Source organism: Asterias rubens, chromosome 21, assembly GCF_902459465.1.
Source record: "Asterias rubens chromosome 21, eAstRub1.3, whole genome shotgun sequence".
NCBI classification, from domain to species: Eukaryota; Metazoa; Echinodermata; class Asteroidea; order Forcipulatida; family Asteriidae; genus Asterias; species Asterias rubens.
The window spans coordinates 9,441,646-9,459,392 of NC_047082.1; the positions used below are offsets into that span (position 1 = coordinate 9,441,646).

The 17,747-nt window shown below is 37.7% G+C and overlaps 1 protein-coding gene across 1 annotated transcript; it reads right to left on the reverse strand.

Annotated features, from left to right (window-relative positions):
• Positions 1 to 5,649: 5,649 nt before the first annotated feature.
• Positions 5,650 to 10,041, reverse strand: LOC117304311. The gene is made up of 4 exons (XM_033788689.1): positions 9,579 to 10,041; positions 7,453 to 7,662; positions 6,919 to 7,006; positions 5,650 to 6,370 (listed from the first exon to the last, which is right to left on the reverse strand). The coding sequence occupies exons 1-4, from the start codon at positions 9,694 to 9,696 to the stop codon at positions 6,112 to 6,114; spliced, it is 675 nt and encodes a 224-aa protein (XP_033644580.1). The 5' UTR covers positions 9,697 to 10,041; the 3' UTR covers positions 5,650 to 6,111.
• Between the last annotated feature and the right edge of the window lie 7,706 nt (positions 10,042 to 17,747).

The following is a 17,747-nucleotide window of genomic DNA, read 5'->3' on the forward strand; positions in this document are numbered from 1 at the left end:
ACAATGTTTTTTACTAATCAATAGCTTTCCATTGCTCGTTACCAAGTATGTTTTATGCTAACAATTATTTTGAGTAAATACCAATAGTGTCCAGTGCCTTTAAAATAAATGACAAATAATGATTTGAAAATTTAATCCCGTTAAAGGGAAGGTACACTATTGGTAATTCTCAAAGACCAGTCTTCTCACTTGGTGTATCCCATCATAACGATAAAATAACAAGCCTGTGAAAACTTGGGCTCAATTGGTCATCGAAAATGAGAGAAAATGATGAAAGAAAAAAAACCTTGTTGGACGAATTTGTTTGCTTTAAGATAAGAATAAAAGACTTCTAGCTAGAAGTCTTTTAGAAGTCTTTTATTATTTTAGTAAGAAATTACCTCTTTCTCAAAAACTACGTTACTTCAGAGGGAGTCGTTTCCCACAATGTTTCATACTATCAACAGCTCTCCAATGCTCGTTACCAAGTCAGTTTTTAAGTTAATTTGTTATGAGTAGTTACCAAACTTGTACCTTCCCTTTAAGAACCAGACTTGGCACTCTGTGGCATTGAAGATAGTGGTTGTAGAAGGCTTCCTTTCAAATATAACTATAAATAATAGCTGAGGTGCTGAGTTTTTTAAGAAATGAGTAAAACAATGTAACGGAAATACGTTTCTCCAAAAACTACAGCACCTCAGTCAGTGGTATTTTCAGGGAAGCTTTCTACCATCATTATCTTCAAACCGTGTAAGCTTAACGTAAATCTGTGAACACTGTGTTTTGTGTCATTCAAAAATAATACCTAGACCCTTTACGTTTTAGGACCATCGACTGTGACAATTTGTTTATAATGTTTGAAAATAAAGCAATAAGGAGCACTTATATGTATACGTTGCCCTTTTTGAAAAAGGAAATCATTATCACAATCATTCTGAATAAAAATAATATTATAACTCACCGAACAAGAAGTACTCACGATGTCCTTTTCGTATCAATGTTGCTTTTTCTAATAATTACGTAACCCGGATATTATATCGCCATAGTTGTCCCCTAGCAGCTATGTTTACTGACTATTTTGCCATGATACATTACTCGGGAACAAAGTCCGTCGGAAAAGGGCGTATAAAAACATTATATTTGATGGAATTCACGAAGGCTTATAATATTGTTTGTAGTGATAGACTATAATTATCACACCATACGATAAGGACAACGGTACGTCATGGAACATGTATGTGCAAAGTAAATGTCGACATTAAAATGTGATTTTCAATTTAACTTTAAGCTCCCCCCCCCTTTACATGAGATCAATTTAGCAAGGGTCCCTTGCTAAGTATAGTGCGTGCTGTAAAATTGTACGAAATGTTCCTTGTGCGGAAGGACAACAATTTGTGTACTGTCCAAGGTCCCTTGTGAGTTCTTGTCAATCGTTGCTACATTTTAACAACCATGCTAAAACTGAGCAAGTGTCCCCTGTCAGTTTGATGTCGTGTGAACATGGCTTTGGCAAAATGTTAATAATAGCTTTCTCCAGAAGACGATCAGAGCATACTAATCGAAACGTCGAGTTAAACCAACGGTTCTTTTCAGAACCACCCCCAACTCATTATAAATAATTATTACATGGTGAATACTGCAAACCTTTCCATATCGTATTTCCACCATGCAAAGTTTCAAATCCTACTTAACAACAGTGTGTGCTAAGTGAAAACTTATATAATAACTGTATATCATTTTGTGAATACAATGATGAAGGGCCTTCGCTTCGAACTTGTACAAGTTCTGTCCCCGAGAATAGATTTACTTACCATGAAAAATAAATATATTTATTTAATGTTTTTAATAAATAACAAATTAGAAACACATAACTACCCGCATTTTAATTATTATGACTAACCGATGTTAACCCGTTTTACTGCTGTCGGTGCTGGTATTGGTGTTCACGTCTTTCTTCGTTACGCGTGTGCTCGTCGTTAGCAAATAATAATCCACTCTTTGGCGGTGTCGTTGGCAGACCCTAACTAGCTAGCGCACTGGGCTCAAGCTCTGGTGTTTCTGAACACCAGAGTGTGGGTTCGAGTCCCACTCTCGACAATAGTGTCCTCGAGAAATATGTTAGAACCATTATAGCTATTTTTCCTTCGGGTAGGCACAAAGCTAGTAAAAGTTTATATTTTCACAATTCAAAGCCTATTATAAAATAATTGTAAAAAAATAGTATTTATAATTAATAAGTCGTATCATTTCCCTTTAAGATGATCCCTTTGCTGCGGCTTCCCAGGTTGTATCGTTAACGTGGGTGTGATCCTGGCTACACGGCATTTAACGGTTGTTTGGCTTCTGACTGGCACCACTTAAAAATTTATTGACAAAATAGGGAGACCACTGACACAGGGCCAGATAGCTCAATCGATAGAGAACCGGTGTCCGCTGAAATCTGTGCGCCGGGGATTCTGCCCCCCCCCCCCCGCCCCATTATTGGAAATAATATAAACATGCACTAAAGTAGGATGGTTCAAAAGAGGGCGCTATCAGAAGAAGTTTGTATACAGTGATGGGAATCGAATCTCTGGGGGACAACATTTCCTGCCAGACCGGTGTGGTACGAGAAATTACCAAATAGTTGAGCAAAATGATTTAAAAACATGGATATAATAATACATATCACTAAACACAGTGCCGTCAAATGAACAATAAATCTGAAGAAAAAAAATATTACCATGAACGACCCGAGTTGTTTGTTTCTAGACCTCAACATTCGGAATGAGGCCGCGGTCTTAATTGGAAAATAATTAAATAAGCGGGGTCGAGGCAATCAATGAACGGAAGTAGCGTGAAACAAAACTTAACTCTATATTTTCATCACCAAGCAAAGGCTCTGTGTTTACTACCAATGTCTATTCAGCCACAATTTGTTTAACTGCTGGACTGGACAGACGACTTTAATGGTGAGCTCTAATCATACATCAGGCAAACCTTTCTGATCCTTATAGAAACAAGACTTCATTTAACCAAAACATTTCAAACTCGTAATACCATACTCAAGAGCGTGGGATTTCACTGTCAACGAGAAAGTACGATTTCAAACAACATTAAAGATGGCAGCATTTGACTTTTGCGAGAAGATGATTCTGATGGTTAGCATCTTACGGGCTCTGCAAGCAGGCTGTCCTCCCGACTGGTTGACTTGGCAAGACTCCTGCTACATCTTACTGCCTAAGAAGATTAATTGGACTGATGCTAAGAAGGCTTGTGACCGGCACAGTGTGAATCTTATTTTCCCAAACTCGTTGGAAGAACAGATCTTTTTATGGGAAGAAATGAGTACAAGGATGAGAGAATTAGGCGCCGACAGTTCAGATGATCTGCAGCTGTGGATCAATTGCTACAGATATGATGACGAGTCTTTCATATGCTCGGGTTATGAGGGAACATCGTATTTCAGGAATTGGGGCGGCACCGAGCCATCCAATGGGCGCAACGACGACTGCGTCAGAATGGCAGACAAATTTGAAGGCAAATGGGGAGACAGGAAGTGTCATTTTAGTTATTTTGTCGCTTGTGAAATGTCGGCTCTTTCGTACGGGTGCCGACAGTCAAGCCCCCGTTACATACACGTACCACAGCAGTGTCTGCTCAACCATCAGATCAGGAGCTATCCGGTCAATGAGTCCATTGGGTGTGGTCTGGCGTGCTGGGCGGAGCCTCTCTGCCGCTCCTTCAATCTCTGGAAGCCAGCTGAAACAAGACGAGCTGTCAGCTCAACCATGCCAGTCGCATGGATGCTGACGTCACTGATATCAAGTACGAGGAGAACTGTTACTTCTATGAGCCGTAAGATGTTCAGATCATTGCGACGCATCACGTCTTGAAACTTTTTCAATCCTGACTCGAGGAGAACTGTACTTCTATGAGCCGTAAGATGTTCAGATCTTATTGATTCACAGATTGAAGTTTGAATCCCTTGCTTAAAATTGTTTCTATTATCGAGAGCTACAGCGCATCTTACCAAGTGAGTCTAAACAAAACAAAATAATCTCACAATTTTGATCGTCAAATCCTTTTTGATTTAGCTGTTGGATTTAGATTATTATTGAGCTATATGCACGAGTCTGTTATAATTTAGTGTGGTGCACTAAACATTGGTAAGGGTGACATTATTACAGACGTCTGGACACCATGTTTAGAGTTTAGCGAAGCACCTTCGACATTATTTATTCATATTTTCATAATTTTCATGTCCACATCAGTTATAAACAATAAATTTGACAATGTCAATAAACAACAGTTAACTTTTTAAAGCGAATATTCAAAAACAATAGGAGTGTCAAACTAAAAAACAATAGAGCAATGCGCAACACGAATGCTCCAAACTATGGTTTGATTGCGGTGTAAAAAATGTCCCGACTTCGCCCTAGAACAAAACAAGCACAGTTTTATGCCAATCTTTCCAATGGACGAACGTTTTACCTGTCCTCCGATTTCATGACGTTTCTACAAAACATAATAGTTCTTTAAATATAACGTAACATGCGTTTGACTCATTGCCTTATAAGCTGGGCTGACACACAATAATAAGCCATAATAAGCCGGTTAAACTAGTAATATCTGAAATTCTAAAGTCTTGAGAGCGCAAGTTTTTATGCAAATAATCTAAGAGTATAGGTCATGAATTGTAGCTCAGCAACTTCTTCCAGAGGAAGCGTAGAAAGGACTAGACTTGTTGACAAGTCATTAGTGTCGTGATAGCGTAATACACCCAGTAGCTTCCAACCGGCCGCGCCCCTCCGGTCACGACAAAAGACTGTCTAACAAGATTACTATTCTCGCACGAGGCTCATGGCTTCACAACTGCTCTCTCAAAATGATACCATAGACCTTTATATTGCAACGTCACAGCTTGATTTTTTGCAAACCGAGGTTGTGGAACTGTGGAAAGCCCCAGCTGCAAAACAAAAACAGATGGCCATAGTTTCGTAAAAATGTTACACAGATATTCGAATGTTATAACATTCTGGAAATAAATCAACAAATCATATAAGAGATACTTAAGCTCATGGATCTTTGCAGAAAATGTTGAATGTTGTCACTTTTTCTGTAACACGACTGATTGGCCATGCCAACCTGCGCACTTTTTCATTAACAGTTGAAAGGTATTTAGCAGCGAAAGCAGTAGCTTCGCAGGGGCCAGCAATCTCGCTAGAACATCGCCGGTGAGGATCAGAATCGCAGAGAGAGTCAGTACGCCATCACCGCGACAAACATTTACCGACTTGTCAACAAGTCTAAGGCCAGATAAGAACCCGGGGGTGCGTTCCACTTGCGCTACGTTGCTAACATTTTGCGCACGTTCGCCAACAGTTTCGAGTAGAGTGAGTTGTGCGCCGCCACCATTGGCGAACGTTGGCAACCTTAAGGCCGGTTTATAATCGGTCGACGCCCGACCATCGCGCGACCGACTTTAAACCGACATTTACGCTAGCTATGGAGCTATATACGCGCCCCGGCATTTGCTTAGGCGGCCAAGTTGACAAAACAGCTATCTCACAGCGTGTGTTTGTGCGGCCATTTTGTAAGTTGAACAAACAGCATCGCGTGAGCGTTCAATAAAAAAAAAAACTCAAATGTGTATTTCATATTCTACGCGAGTACAGAATGGCGCGCTTGTCATCTTGCGGTCCCGTGGCATTTGTGCACGAAGCATCACTCGTGCGCCCTCTAGTTCTTATATATAACTCTATGGCGCGAACATACTTTTGAGGCGTTGGTGGGTGGTTTTAAAATGGCGGACAATAACACAATAAGTAGTATATTTTTGTTTCTTCCCACGAGCATAATCATATGTGTTTTCGGTGGTTGATAACAGAGTCAGGTAGAGTTGATCAAACAACTGAAGTTGATGTCATGATAATAAACAAACGAGGATTAAATTATACCTTCAGTACAGCAAAAACCAACGCTTAACAAAAATACGTTCACGTTGTCGTCATCTTCATCACAAGGCGCCACCTATTGACATCGCGAAATGCGCAACAAATCGTTCCAACGTTCAAACCGTTTCCGCGAACCGGTTGTAATCTTTTCGCGCAGTTGGAACACACCCCCCCCCCCCCCCCCCCCAGTTTGTGTTTACATGATAACAGTGTGATTCTGATAAATGCTCTCTGGAATCGGCTGTTTCGAACTTGGGACTGTGTCGTCTTCATCGTCGGAGAAATCATCAATATAGTCATCATCTGGGTTGGTGGTATATGCGCCGTTTGCGAATCCTTGCCCGTTTGCTGCTCCAGCTACTTCGTTATCTGTGGTCCGTTCCCTTTTTCCGTTTTTCTTCGGTTTACCTTGTATTTTGGAAAGCGAGTGTCGTTTCTGTTTCTTCGATGCTCGTCTGAAAAACAATGATTTTTTATGTGAAATTGGGTTTGAAACCAAAGAAGTTTTGTTAAAGACATTGGACACGTTTGGTAAAATGTCGAAAACCATTTAGTCTTCTCACTTGATGTATCTCAACATACACATAAATTACTAAATCTGTGAACATTTGGTCGTCGAAGTTGCGAGAGAACAATAGAAGACCCTTGTCGCACAAGCTGTATGCTTTCAGATGTAAAGCCGTTGGTCCCATGTGTTGTGTAACGCATGTAAAAGAACCCAGTGGACTTATCGAAAAGAGAAGGGGTTCGCCCCGGTGTTCCTGACTGTGGCTGCTGTATGCGCCGTAGCACCTTGTAAACCCGTATAAGGTGCTAAATAATTTGGGTCGCAGAATTCATCACTGCAATAACCTATCTTTCTGAAAGTTTATATAAACTCAGTGCCTTGAGTACCTTGTTACGTGCGCTATATAAGACTTCGATATTATCATTATTATTACTACGGCTCCTCCTTCACCCCTATTTTCTATTTTGTACAAACATACTAAAAACACAAACTTACTGGCAGGAACATACCACTGTGACGACCAACGAGAATATTAAAATGGCGACGAGTGCTGCGCTGGCTGAAACTATCACTGCCAAAATATCTGCCAAAGAAAGAAATCGGCGATTGATCAACTTGAAATGGCACTGGACACCTTAGGTAATTGCCAAAGACCAGTAATCTCACTTGGAGTATCCGAACGTATGCATAACATATCATGTGAAAATATGGGCTCGATTCGTCATCGAAGTTAAGTTACAAGAAAATAATGGGGAACAACACCCTCTTGTTGCACAAATTTATGAAATGTCAGATTGCTAAAAAAGGCTGCAGACCTGAGATCGTTTTTAAGTGAAAACAAAAATACTTCTTTCTCGAAATGTATACGTCACTTCCGATGAGTTGTTTCTCAATTTGTTGTATACTATCGATTCAATCGATCTCCGTTGCTCGTTAATTAAGTAAGTTTAAAGGCTAACAATTCTTTTGAGATTACTATAGCTTCCAATGCCTTTAAGAACTACACATATTATGAGGATTCGAGCCTACCTATTTGACAGCCATTGCCTGGTACCCAGACGCCTTCTACACATTCTGCGGTGTAGTTGTCACCATTTTGACGGAAACCTAAGTTGCAGAGAACTGTTATTTTGGATGATTCATGGTGACAATTACTCTGCTCAATATTTAGAGGCGATGACTTGACGGTTGATAGAGGGCGCTCGCACATGGATGGCCCGCACTTCGACTGTGCTTCAACTGTGTGGAAAGGGGGAAGTTCATTTAGGGTGCGTTCGTTTAGCTTCCCTGGGTCGAACCCGGTGTGTGGCAATCTTTTTTTTCCAGGACGAACGTGGGTAATTATTTGCCCACGTTCGTCCTTAAAGAAACAAAAAACCGCCACACACCGGGGTCGACCCAGGGAAGCTAAACGAACGCACCCTTAATTGATTAGCACTTGTAAGTGTGTTATTGAAAAAAGGTTAGTTTGCTGGTTAGCGGTTAGCGTTCTTTGTCTGTTGTTATTGTTATTGTTGTTGTTGTTGTTGTTGTTGTTGTTGTTTTTTTTTTTTTTCTTTCTTTTGTCTTCTTTGAAAAGTGTTTACAGAAAACACGTCTCTGAATTAAGAAGATATATTTGAAAAGTTCATGATGGTAAACCGACCAGACCAAGGCCAGCATTTTCGAGACCAGGGCCAGAAGAGGGATCAACTATTTTTGGTAACACCGAACAATAGCTTCTCTAAGAGTGGTTGGAGTGTGGTTCTGGTCAGGAAATGGTGCCGTAATGACTTGACGTTTCAATCAGTACTAACTCTGGCTTCAAGACAAAGATCCTTCACTCTAAACGTCAAAGCCTTTGTAAATGTCTCTCTAGTAGACAACCAGAAAGGAAACAATGAGAAGAACTCGTTTGTCATTCCAGTAAGATAACAGTTACGTAAGCATGTCCGTCGTCTGCCCCCCCCCCCCCCCCCCCTTAGAAAGGAAGTATGCCAATCTAGTACCACACAATTTAACAAGCAAAACCAGCTGAATTGTTGGTATCAATTTGTAATCTGATATATTATAATATACAGGCTCGTGTATAATTCTAGATCAAGCTTCCTTAATCCCTTTCCCCTCTTTTTCTATAATTATTCATTTGTACTTTGTTATGCCTCTGAAAAAAGAAGGTCCGGTTTGGATCGAAAGCAATTAAGGCCATCTACCCTACTCATTATAGACAGGCTCGTGTAATGTTAAAGAGAGAAGAAAAAAAAGAAACAAAAACTACAAGGAATTAATCATTCAGAAAAACAAATAGGTATTTGTTTGTTTTTGACTAGCGCCATAGTGAACTCGCTAAACGACAATGAAAGAGAAAGTGTCTTGAAAACATTTTCAGAAAAATAAATCAACTGAAAATGAAAATGGTTTAAGCCACTAATTGTTTGGTCTTCTTTCCCTTTGTCTGGGGGAACTATTTGTTGGGACTGTGTGTTAAATTGGCTGACACGTCATGGTAACGTAAGAGGAAGGCCTATGAGTGGTTCTTTATGTTATTTGAAAAGGGCCGATCTTTCTTCGATGCTATACAAAGGAGAAAAGAATTTAACTTGAATTTTCTTCGGTTCATTTATGAATAAAATGTTTATTGAAATTCGGTTACCTCTCGAATGACAAACCCTGACAAAGATATGGTATCCAACAGGAAAAATCCCTAAATACAATCTTGAATTATAATTGTACAATTGCATATTCAACATAAATTTTTTCCTGAAACGATCAATATCCATTTGTGGCGTATTCGCTGTTAAGTCGTACAAACCCGAATACATTAATGGTACTTTAAGTTGGGTTTTCAACAAATGTTCCAAAGCACTATCACTCAACTTGTATAGGCCTTTATACCCACAATTTTAAGACCAATATTTATCTTTTTATTTAAAGGATTTCAAGTTAAGTTTCTGCAAGTTTAGGGTTAAAAAAAACAGCAAATTTGTTCTTATTGAGGGTGTTCATGAAGTTGACGATTATTTAATGTAAGATAAATAAAGGCATGAGTGTTGTGTCCTCTCACTTTGTCTTTTCAACGTCAAAAGGTTCGTTGGAAATAACTCCCCTTTCATAGATAAATATCCAAATTTGATATGTACATACATTTTCCACCAAAACACACACTAGGAACATACCTGACAGTGACATCAAACCACCGAGACATAACCACAACTGCACCGGGAACAACACCAGAATCCACGCCGTTAATTGTCGCCAGACACCGGCCATCGCTGTCAATCTGCAATCGCTCATGAGCCGACTACAACGCAGTTATAACTGTTGATGATACTTCCTTTTGAAAACATATATTTACAGTTTGTTTAAGCATCGTATGCACTTTCAGTTCCACAAGTAAAGTTCCTTTGGTTTTGGTGCAATAATTACATTCTACGTTGAACGGTGAATATCCTTAAATTGGTCACCGCCTTCGTTACAGCGTGAAGTTGCTACATACGGCAAACCCGTCAGTGCATACATATATAATCAGTCAGACCTTCACACGGCAATAACTAAACTACTTTTTTTATTTTAATTTTTTTGCAGGAAACTGGACAAATAAATCCAACAAAGGAGTCACGGCGTTCAATTCTCAGTTGAAATGTTTGTCTTCTCATTCATAGGCGACGAAATTTAGTTGAAGTTCGTCATGGGTTCGTCACAGTACAAAGCAGTACAGAGTATCGCTTCACTACACAAAAAGAGAGTGCGAAACACTAGAAAAAGAGTTGTCCTAGTCGTTAACTGGTTTTTCTCAGATCTACAAACAGCTCATGAAGAGATGTATATTTTTTTTTAAATGTGTCCCCGCAAACCTGACTCGATTGTATATTCACCATACAAAGTTTCAAATCATCAACTTGTCTTGTCTTTGCCTTTCGATACTTATTCGAGCAGCCGGAACGAAGAAAAAGCTATAATCCGTTGCTGTGTATACACAGAGGGAGCTTTCAGTAGACTGTGTGAGTCTATGTTTTGTTTGCTTCTGGTGAACCATTTTACGTGAGGAGTTCCTCTTATATTATTAGTCCCTGCAAAATCGAGGCTGTTCTAGTTTCCTTCGTTGGCGTCCACACTACATTTTAGATCACACCATCAGCAGAGTGGTACAATTAATATTGATTTGTTCTGGTTTTAGTGGTGATTCAGAATAGTTTTGAACAAGAAATAAAGAAAAAACACACCGCTGGCCACGATCGTTGAATTCATTCCTTATTTAGCTATACAGCCTACTACAACGTAAAAACTCTTGCTTATTAAGCCAAGAAAAGCCATTGAAAACTAGTGTTGGTTTTGAAGACCTTTCATTTATTACATCTGGTTCATTTGAATAATAACTTTATTCTTCAGTGTACATTATTATAATTTTATTTGAAACAAAAATAGGGTGGGTTGTTGGTTCAAAACATTTTAGAAAAACAAGTATTGATTTTTAACATTGACTATTCTGAATTACCTTTAATAACAGTATGAAGGGCCACTCAAAGGAACACGTTGCCTTGGATCGGTCAAGGCATACCCCTGTAGCTACACGAATAACGTACTGGCTGAGAGCCACGAGACCCGGGTTCAATTCTCACTGCTGTTTTTTTTTTTGTGTATTTTGCTTTGACGTAGTGAGTGAATTATATAAGTAGTATAAAAATCATCTCCAAACACCAGCGGGCACTGTGGCGACACGGTGTACTGGATAGTTCAATTGCGTGCAATCCAGAGCTGGGACACCGGTTCGAATCCCACTTGTACCAAGAGGGACATGACTTTTACTGCTTGCACCAGTAATGGATTGGGGTCCGTCATGTCTTTCCCCAAATTAGGTGTGGATGAAAATATTCCGTGTGGGAGAGTAAAGGAGGGACCGGGACTGGCAAGTCCCTTAAGGGTTCTAATGGGTGATCACCACGCTGGTTTCGGCCAGACTTTGAGTCCCCTGAAAGCCTGGTCGTCACTCTGACTAACTCTTTGCACAAATTTACTTTAACTTTATTTAACTTTAACAATATTATAGACAAAAGTATAGACTGGACTTACCCCTTGTGATTTGTTCAAAAGTTGACAACAATTCGATAAAAATGCTGGACTAACCCTTGTGATTTTTTCATTATTTTGCCAAAGCGTGATGAAAATGATGGACTTACCCCCTTGTGATTTTTTCGATATTTGACCAATATTTGTAAGAAAAAAAACCGACTAACCCCTTGTGATTTTTTCAATATTTGACCGAAATTTGACAAAAACGCTGGCCTTACCCCTTGTGATTTGTTTAATATTTGGTCGAAATGTGATCAAATGCTGGACTTGCCCCTTGTGATTTTTCAATATTTGACCGAAATTTGATAAAAATGCTGGACTTACCCCCTGTGATTTTTTCAATATTTGACCAAAATTTGATAAAAATGCTGGACTTACCCCTTGTGATTTTTCAATATTTGACCGAAATTTGACAAAAACGCTGGACTTACCCCTTGTGATTTTTCAATATTTGACCGATATTTGATAAAAATGCTGGACTAACCCTTGTGATTTTTTCAATATATTTTGACCGAAATTTGACAAAAAAGCTGGACTTACCCCCTTGTGATTTTTCAATATTTGGCCGAAATTTGACAAAAACGCTAGACTTACCCCTTGTGATTTTTTTTAATAGTTGACCGAAATTTGATAAAAATGCTGGATTAGCCCTTGTGATTTTTACAATATTTGACCGAAGTTGGATAAAAATGCTGGACTAACCCTTGTGATTTTTTCAATATTTTGACCAAAATTTGACAAAAACGCTGGACTTACCCCTTGTGATTTTTCAATATTTGACCGAAATTTGATAAAAATGCTGGATAAGCCCGTGTGATTTTTTCAATATTTGACCAAAATTTGACAAAAACGCTGGACTTACCCCTTGTGATTTTTTCAATATTTGACCGAAGTTGGATAAAAATGCTGGACTTACCCTTGTGATTTTTTCAATATTTAGTCGAAATTTGATAAAAATGCTGGACTTACCCGTTGTGATTTTTCAATATTTGACCAAAATTTGATAGAAATGCTGGACTAACCCTTGTGATTTTTTCAATATTTTGACCAAAATTTGACAAAAACGCTGGACTTACCCCTTGTGATCTTTTCAATATTTGACCGAAATTTGACAAAAACGCTGGACTTACCCCTTGTGATTTTTCAATATTTGACCGAAATTTGATAAAAATGCTGGACTTACCCCTTATGATTTTTTTAATAGTTGGTCGAAATGTGATAAAAATGCTGGACTTACCCCTTGTGATTTTTCAATATTTGACCAAAATTTGATAAAAATTCTGGACTTACCCCCTGTGATTTTTTTAATATTTGACCGAATCTTGATGAAAATGCTGGACTTACCCCTTGTGATTTTTTTTAATATTTGGTCGAAATGTGATAAAAATGCTGGACTTACCCCTTGTGATTTTTTCAATATTTAGTCGAAATTTGATAAAAATGCTGGACTTACCCCTTTTGATTTTTCAATATTTGACCGAAATTTGATAAAAATGCTGGACTAACCCTTGTGATTTTTTCAATATATTTTGACCGAAATTTGACAAAAAAGCTGGACTTACCCCCTTGTGATTTTTCAATATTTGGCCGAAATTTGACAAAAACGCTAGACTTACCCCTTGTGATTTTTTTAATAGTTGGTCGAAATGTGATAAAATGCTGGACTTACCCCTTGTGATTTTCTTTTTTCAATATTTGACCAATAATTTGATAATAAAATGCTGGAACTTACCCCCTGTGATTTTTTAATATTTGAACCAGAATCTTGATGAAAATGCTGGACGTACCCCCTTGTGATTTTTTTTTTACTATTTGGTTCGAAATGTGATTTAAAAATGCTGGACTTACCCCTTGTGATTTTTTCAATATTTAGTCGAAATGTGATAAAAATGCTGGACTTACCCCTTGTGATTTTTTCAATATTTGACCGAAATTTGATAGAAATGCTGGACTAACCCTTGTGATTTTTTCAATATTTTGACCAAAATTTGACAAAAACGCTGGATTTTACCCCTTGTGATCTTTTTAATATTTGACCGAAATTTGACAAAAACGCTGGACTTACCCCTTGTGATTTTTCAATATTTGACCGATATTTGATAAAAATGCTGGACTAACCCTTGTGATTTTTACAATATTTGACCGAAATTTGACAAAAAAGCTGGACTTACCCCCTTGTGATTTTTCAATATTTGGCCGAAATTTGACAAAAACGCTAGACTTACCCCTTGTGATTTTTTTTAATAGTTGACCGAAATTTGATAAAAATGCTGGAATAGCCCTTGTGATTTTTACAATATTTGACCGAAGTTGGATAAAAATGCTGGACTAACCCTTGTGATTTTTTCAATATTTTGACCAAAATTTGACAAAAACGCTGGACTTACCCCTTGTGATTTTTTCAATATTTTACCGAAGTTGGATAAAAATATTGGACAAACCCTTGTGATTTTTTCAATATTTGACCGAAATTTGATAACATGCTGGAGTTACCCTTTGTAATTTTGTCAATGTTTTGCCGAGATTTGACAAATTTGCTGGACTTATCCCTTGTGATTTTTCAATATTTGACCGAAATTTGATAAAAATGCTGGACTAACCCCTTGTGATTTTTTCAATATATTTTGACCGAAATTTGACAAAAATGCTGGACTAACCCCTTGTGATCTTTTAATATTTGACCGAAATTTGACAAAAACGCTGGACTTACCCCTTGTGATTTTTTTAATATTTGGTCGAAATGTGATAAAAATATTGGACAAACCCTTGTGATTTTTTCAATATTTGACCGAAATTTGATAAAAATGCTGGACTAACCCTTGTGATTTTTTCAATATATTTTGACCGAAATTTGACAAAAAATCTGGACTTACCCCCTTGTGATTTTTCAATATTTGGCCGAAATTTGACAAAAACGCTAGACTTACCCCTTGTGATTTTTTTAATAGTTGACCGAAATTTGATAAAAATGCTGGACTTACCCCTTGTGATTTTTCAATATTTGACCGATATTTGATAAAAATGCTAGACTTACCCCCTTGTGATTTTTTCAATATTTGACCGAAATTTGATAAAATTGCTGGATTAGCCCTTGTGATTTTTTCAATATTTGACCAAAATTTGACAAAAACGCTGGACTTACCCCTTGTGATTTTTACAATATTTGACCGAAGTTGGATAAAAATGCTGGACTAACCCTTGTGATTTTTTCAATATTTTGACCAAAATTTGACAAAAACGCTGGTAACCCCTTGTGATTTTTTTTAATATTTGGTCAAAATGTGATAAAAATGCTGGACTTACCCCTTGTGATTTTTCAATATTTGACCGAAATTTGATAAAAATGCTGGACTTACCCCTTGTGATTTTTTCAATATTTAGACGAAATTTGATAAAAATGCTGGTCTTACCCCTTGTGATATTTTCAATATTTGACCGAAATTTGACAAAAACGCTGGACTTACCCCTTGTGATTTTTTTAATATTTGGTCGAAATGTGATAAAAATGCTGGACTTACCCCTTGTGATTTTTTCAATATTTGACCGAAGTTGGATAAAAATATTGGACAAACCCTTGTGATTTTTTCAATATTTGACCGAAATTTGATAACATGCTGGAGTTACCCTTTGTAATTTTGTCAATGTTTTGCCGAGATTTGACAAATTTGCTGGACTTACCCCTTGTGATTTTTTCAATATTTAGTCGGAATTTGATAAAAATGCTGGACTTACCCCTTGTGATTTTTCAATATTTGACCGAAATTTGATAAAAATGCTGGACTTACCCCCTTGTGGTTTTTTTAATATTTGGTCGAAATGTGATAAAAATGCTGGACTTATCCCTTGTGATTTTTCAATATTTGACCGAAATTTGATAAAAATGCTGGACTTACCCCTTGTGATTTTTTCAATATTTAGTCGAAATTTGATAAAAATGCTGGACTAACCCCTTGTGATCTTTTCAATATTTGACCGATATTTGATAAAAATTCTGGACTTACCCCTTGTGATTTTTTTAATATTTGGTCTAAATGTGATAAAAATGCTGGACTTACCCCTTGTGATTTTTCAATATTTGACCGAAATTTGATAAAAATGCTGGACTTACCCCTTGTGATTTTTTCAATATTTAGTCGAAATTTGATAAAAATGCTGGACTTACCCCTTGTGATCTTTTCAATATTTGACCGAAATTTGACAAAAACGCTGGACTTACCCCTTGTGATTTTTTTAATATTTGGTCGAAATGTGATAAAAATGCTGGACTTACCCCCTTGTGATTTTTCAATATTTGACCGAAATTTGATAAAAATGCTGGACTTACCCCCTGTGATTTTTTTAATAGTTGACCGATATTTGATAAAAATGCTGGACTTACCCCCTTGTGATTTTTTCAATATTTGACCGAAATTTGATAAAAATGCTGGACTAGCCCTTGTGATTTTTTCAATATTTGACCAAAATTTGACAAAAACGCTGGACTTACCCCTTGTGATTTTTTCAATATTTGACCGAAGTTGGATAAAAATATTGGACAAACCCTTGTGATTTTTTCAATATTTGACCGAAATTTGATAACATGCTGGAGTTACCCTTTGTAATTTTGTCAATGTTTTGCCGAGATTTGACAAATTTGCTGGACTTATCCCTTGTGATTTTGTTCAATATTTTGGCCGAAATTTGATAAAACTGCTGGACTTACCCCTTGTGAATTTTTCAATATTTTGCCGAAATGTCGTAGAAATGCTGGACTTACCCCTTATGGCTTTTTTGTTTATAAAGGTGTTGGCCTAAACTTGTTAAAAATAATGGACTTACCCCGATGTGATTCTTTTAGATTTTCACCCAAATTTACTAAAAATACTAAACTTAACCCCTTGTAATTATTTCCACAGTTGCCAAAATAAAAATGAAAATGCCGACTTACCCCTCTTGTGATTATTAATTTTGGGGGTCCAAAATGTTTTATTAAAATGCTGGACTATGTGATTGTATGTAAAACCCGGTCTAAATACTTTGGTATATAATATAGTTGTTAAAGTTAAATAAAGTTAAAGTAAATTTGTGCAAAGAGTTAGTCAGAGTGACGACCAGGCATTCAGGGGACTCAAAGTCTGATCGAAACCAGCGTGGTGATCACCCATTAGAACCCTTAAGGGACTTGCCAGTCCCGGTCCCTCCTTTACTCTCCCACACGGAATATTTTCATCCACACCTAATTTGGGGAAAGACATGACGGACCCCAATCCATTACTGGTGCAAGCAGTAACAGTCATGTCCCTCTTGGTACAGGTAGGATTCGAACCGGTGTCCCAGCTCTGGATTGCACGCAATTGAACTACCCAGTACACCGTGTCGCCACAGTGCCCGCTGGTGTTTGGAGATGATTTTTATACTACTTATATAATAATTCACTCACTCGTCAAAGCAAAATAGGAAAAAAAGAGACAGCAGCGGGAATTGAACCCGGGTCTCGTGGCTCCCATCCAATATTTTATTCATGTAGCTACATGGATAAGCTTGGAAGGGTATAGGGTTTTGGTGCTTCTTGTCATTTAGAAAGTATGAAGTATTTTTGTTTTCGTCAATCTATACACTTTTTTCTTCTCACCAACTTCCTTTACGATGTTTATTTTTGAGCAACGTTTTGTCGCAGTATTAGGAAGCTTAGATACTTCTAACGTTTTTCCGCAATATCAAAGTGGAAAAGTCCCTTTTTTCCCCAGAATTTGTAATTGCTTTGTAAATTGCCAACAAGTTCACATGGTCGTCCTGATATTCGTCGCAGAATTTCCTTGTTGACTTTGTGAAAGGTTGTGCTATATCAATTAGTTGAAGTTTTGCCAGAGGCTTGGTTGACGCGGGGGGGGGGGCATTCGAATAAACCTTTATCATGATGTGGTCAGCTTGATTTTACTCCATTCCAACTCGTTCCAAACTGAGGCTGGACGAAATAATAGTTTGGCGCCATGCGCAATGAATGTTAGCATTCATTACTTTTATTGGAAACAAGTAACATTACAAAGATGGTTAGGCGTGATAAAGGTCTAATACTTAGTAATAGCAACAACAGCTTGTTCTTTAACAAGGCTCACGTTTCGTAGGACATACCACACTTTGTTTGTTCCTTCAAGTTGCATTGTCTTAAAGGCAGTGGACACTATTGGTAATTTTCAAAGACTAGCCTTCACAGTTGGTGTATCTCAACATAATATGCCTAAAATAACAATCCTGTGAAAAGTTGAGCTCAATCGGTCATCAAAGTTGGGTGATAA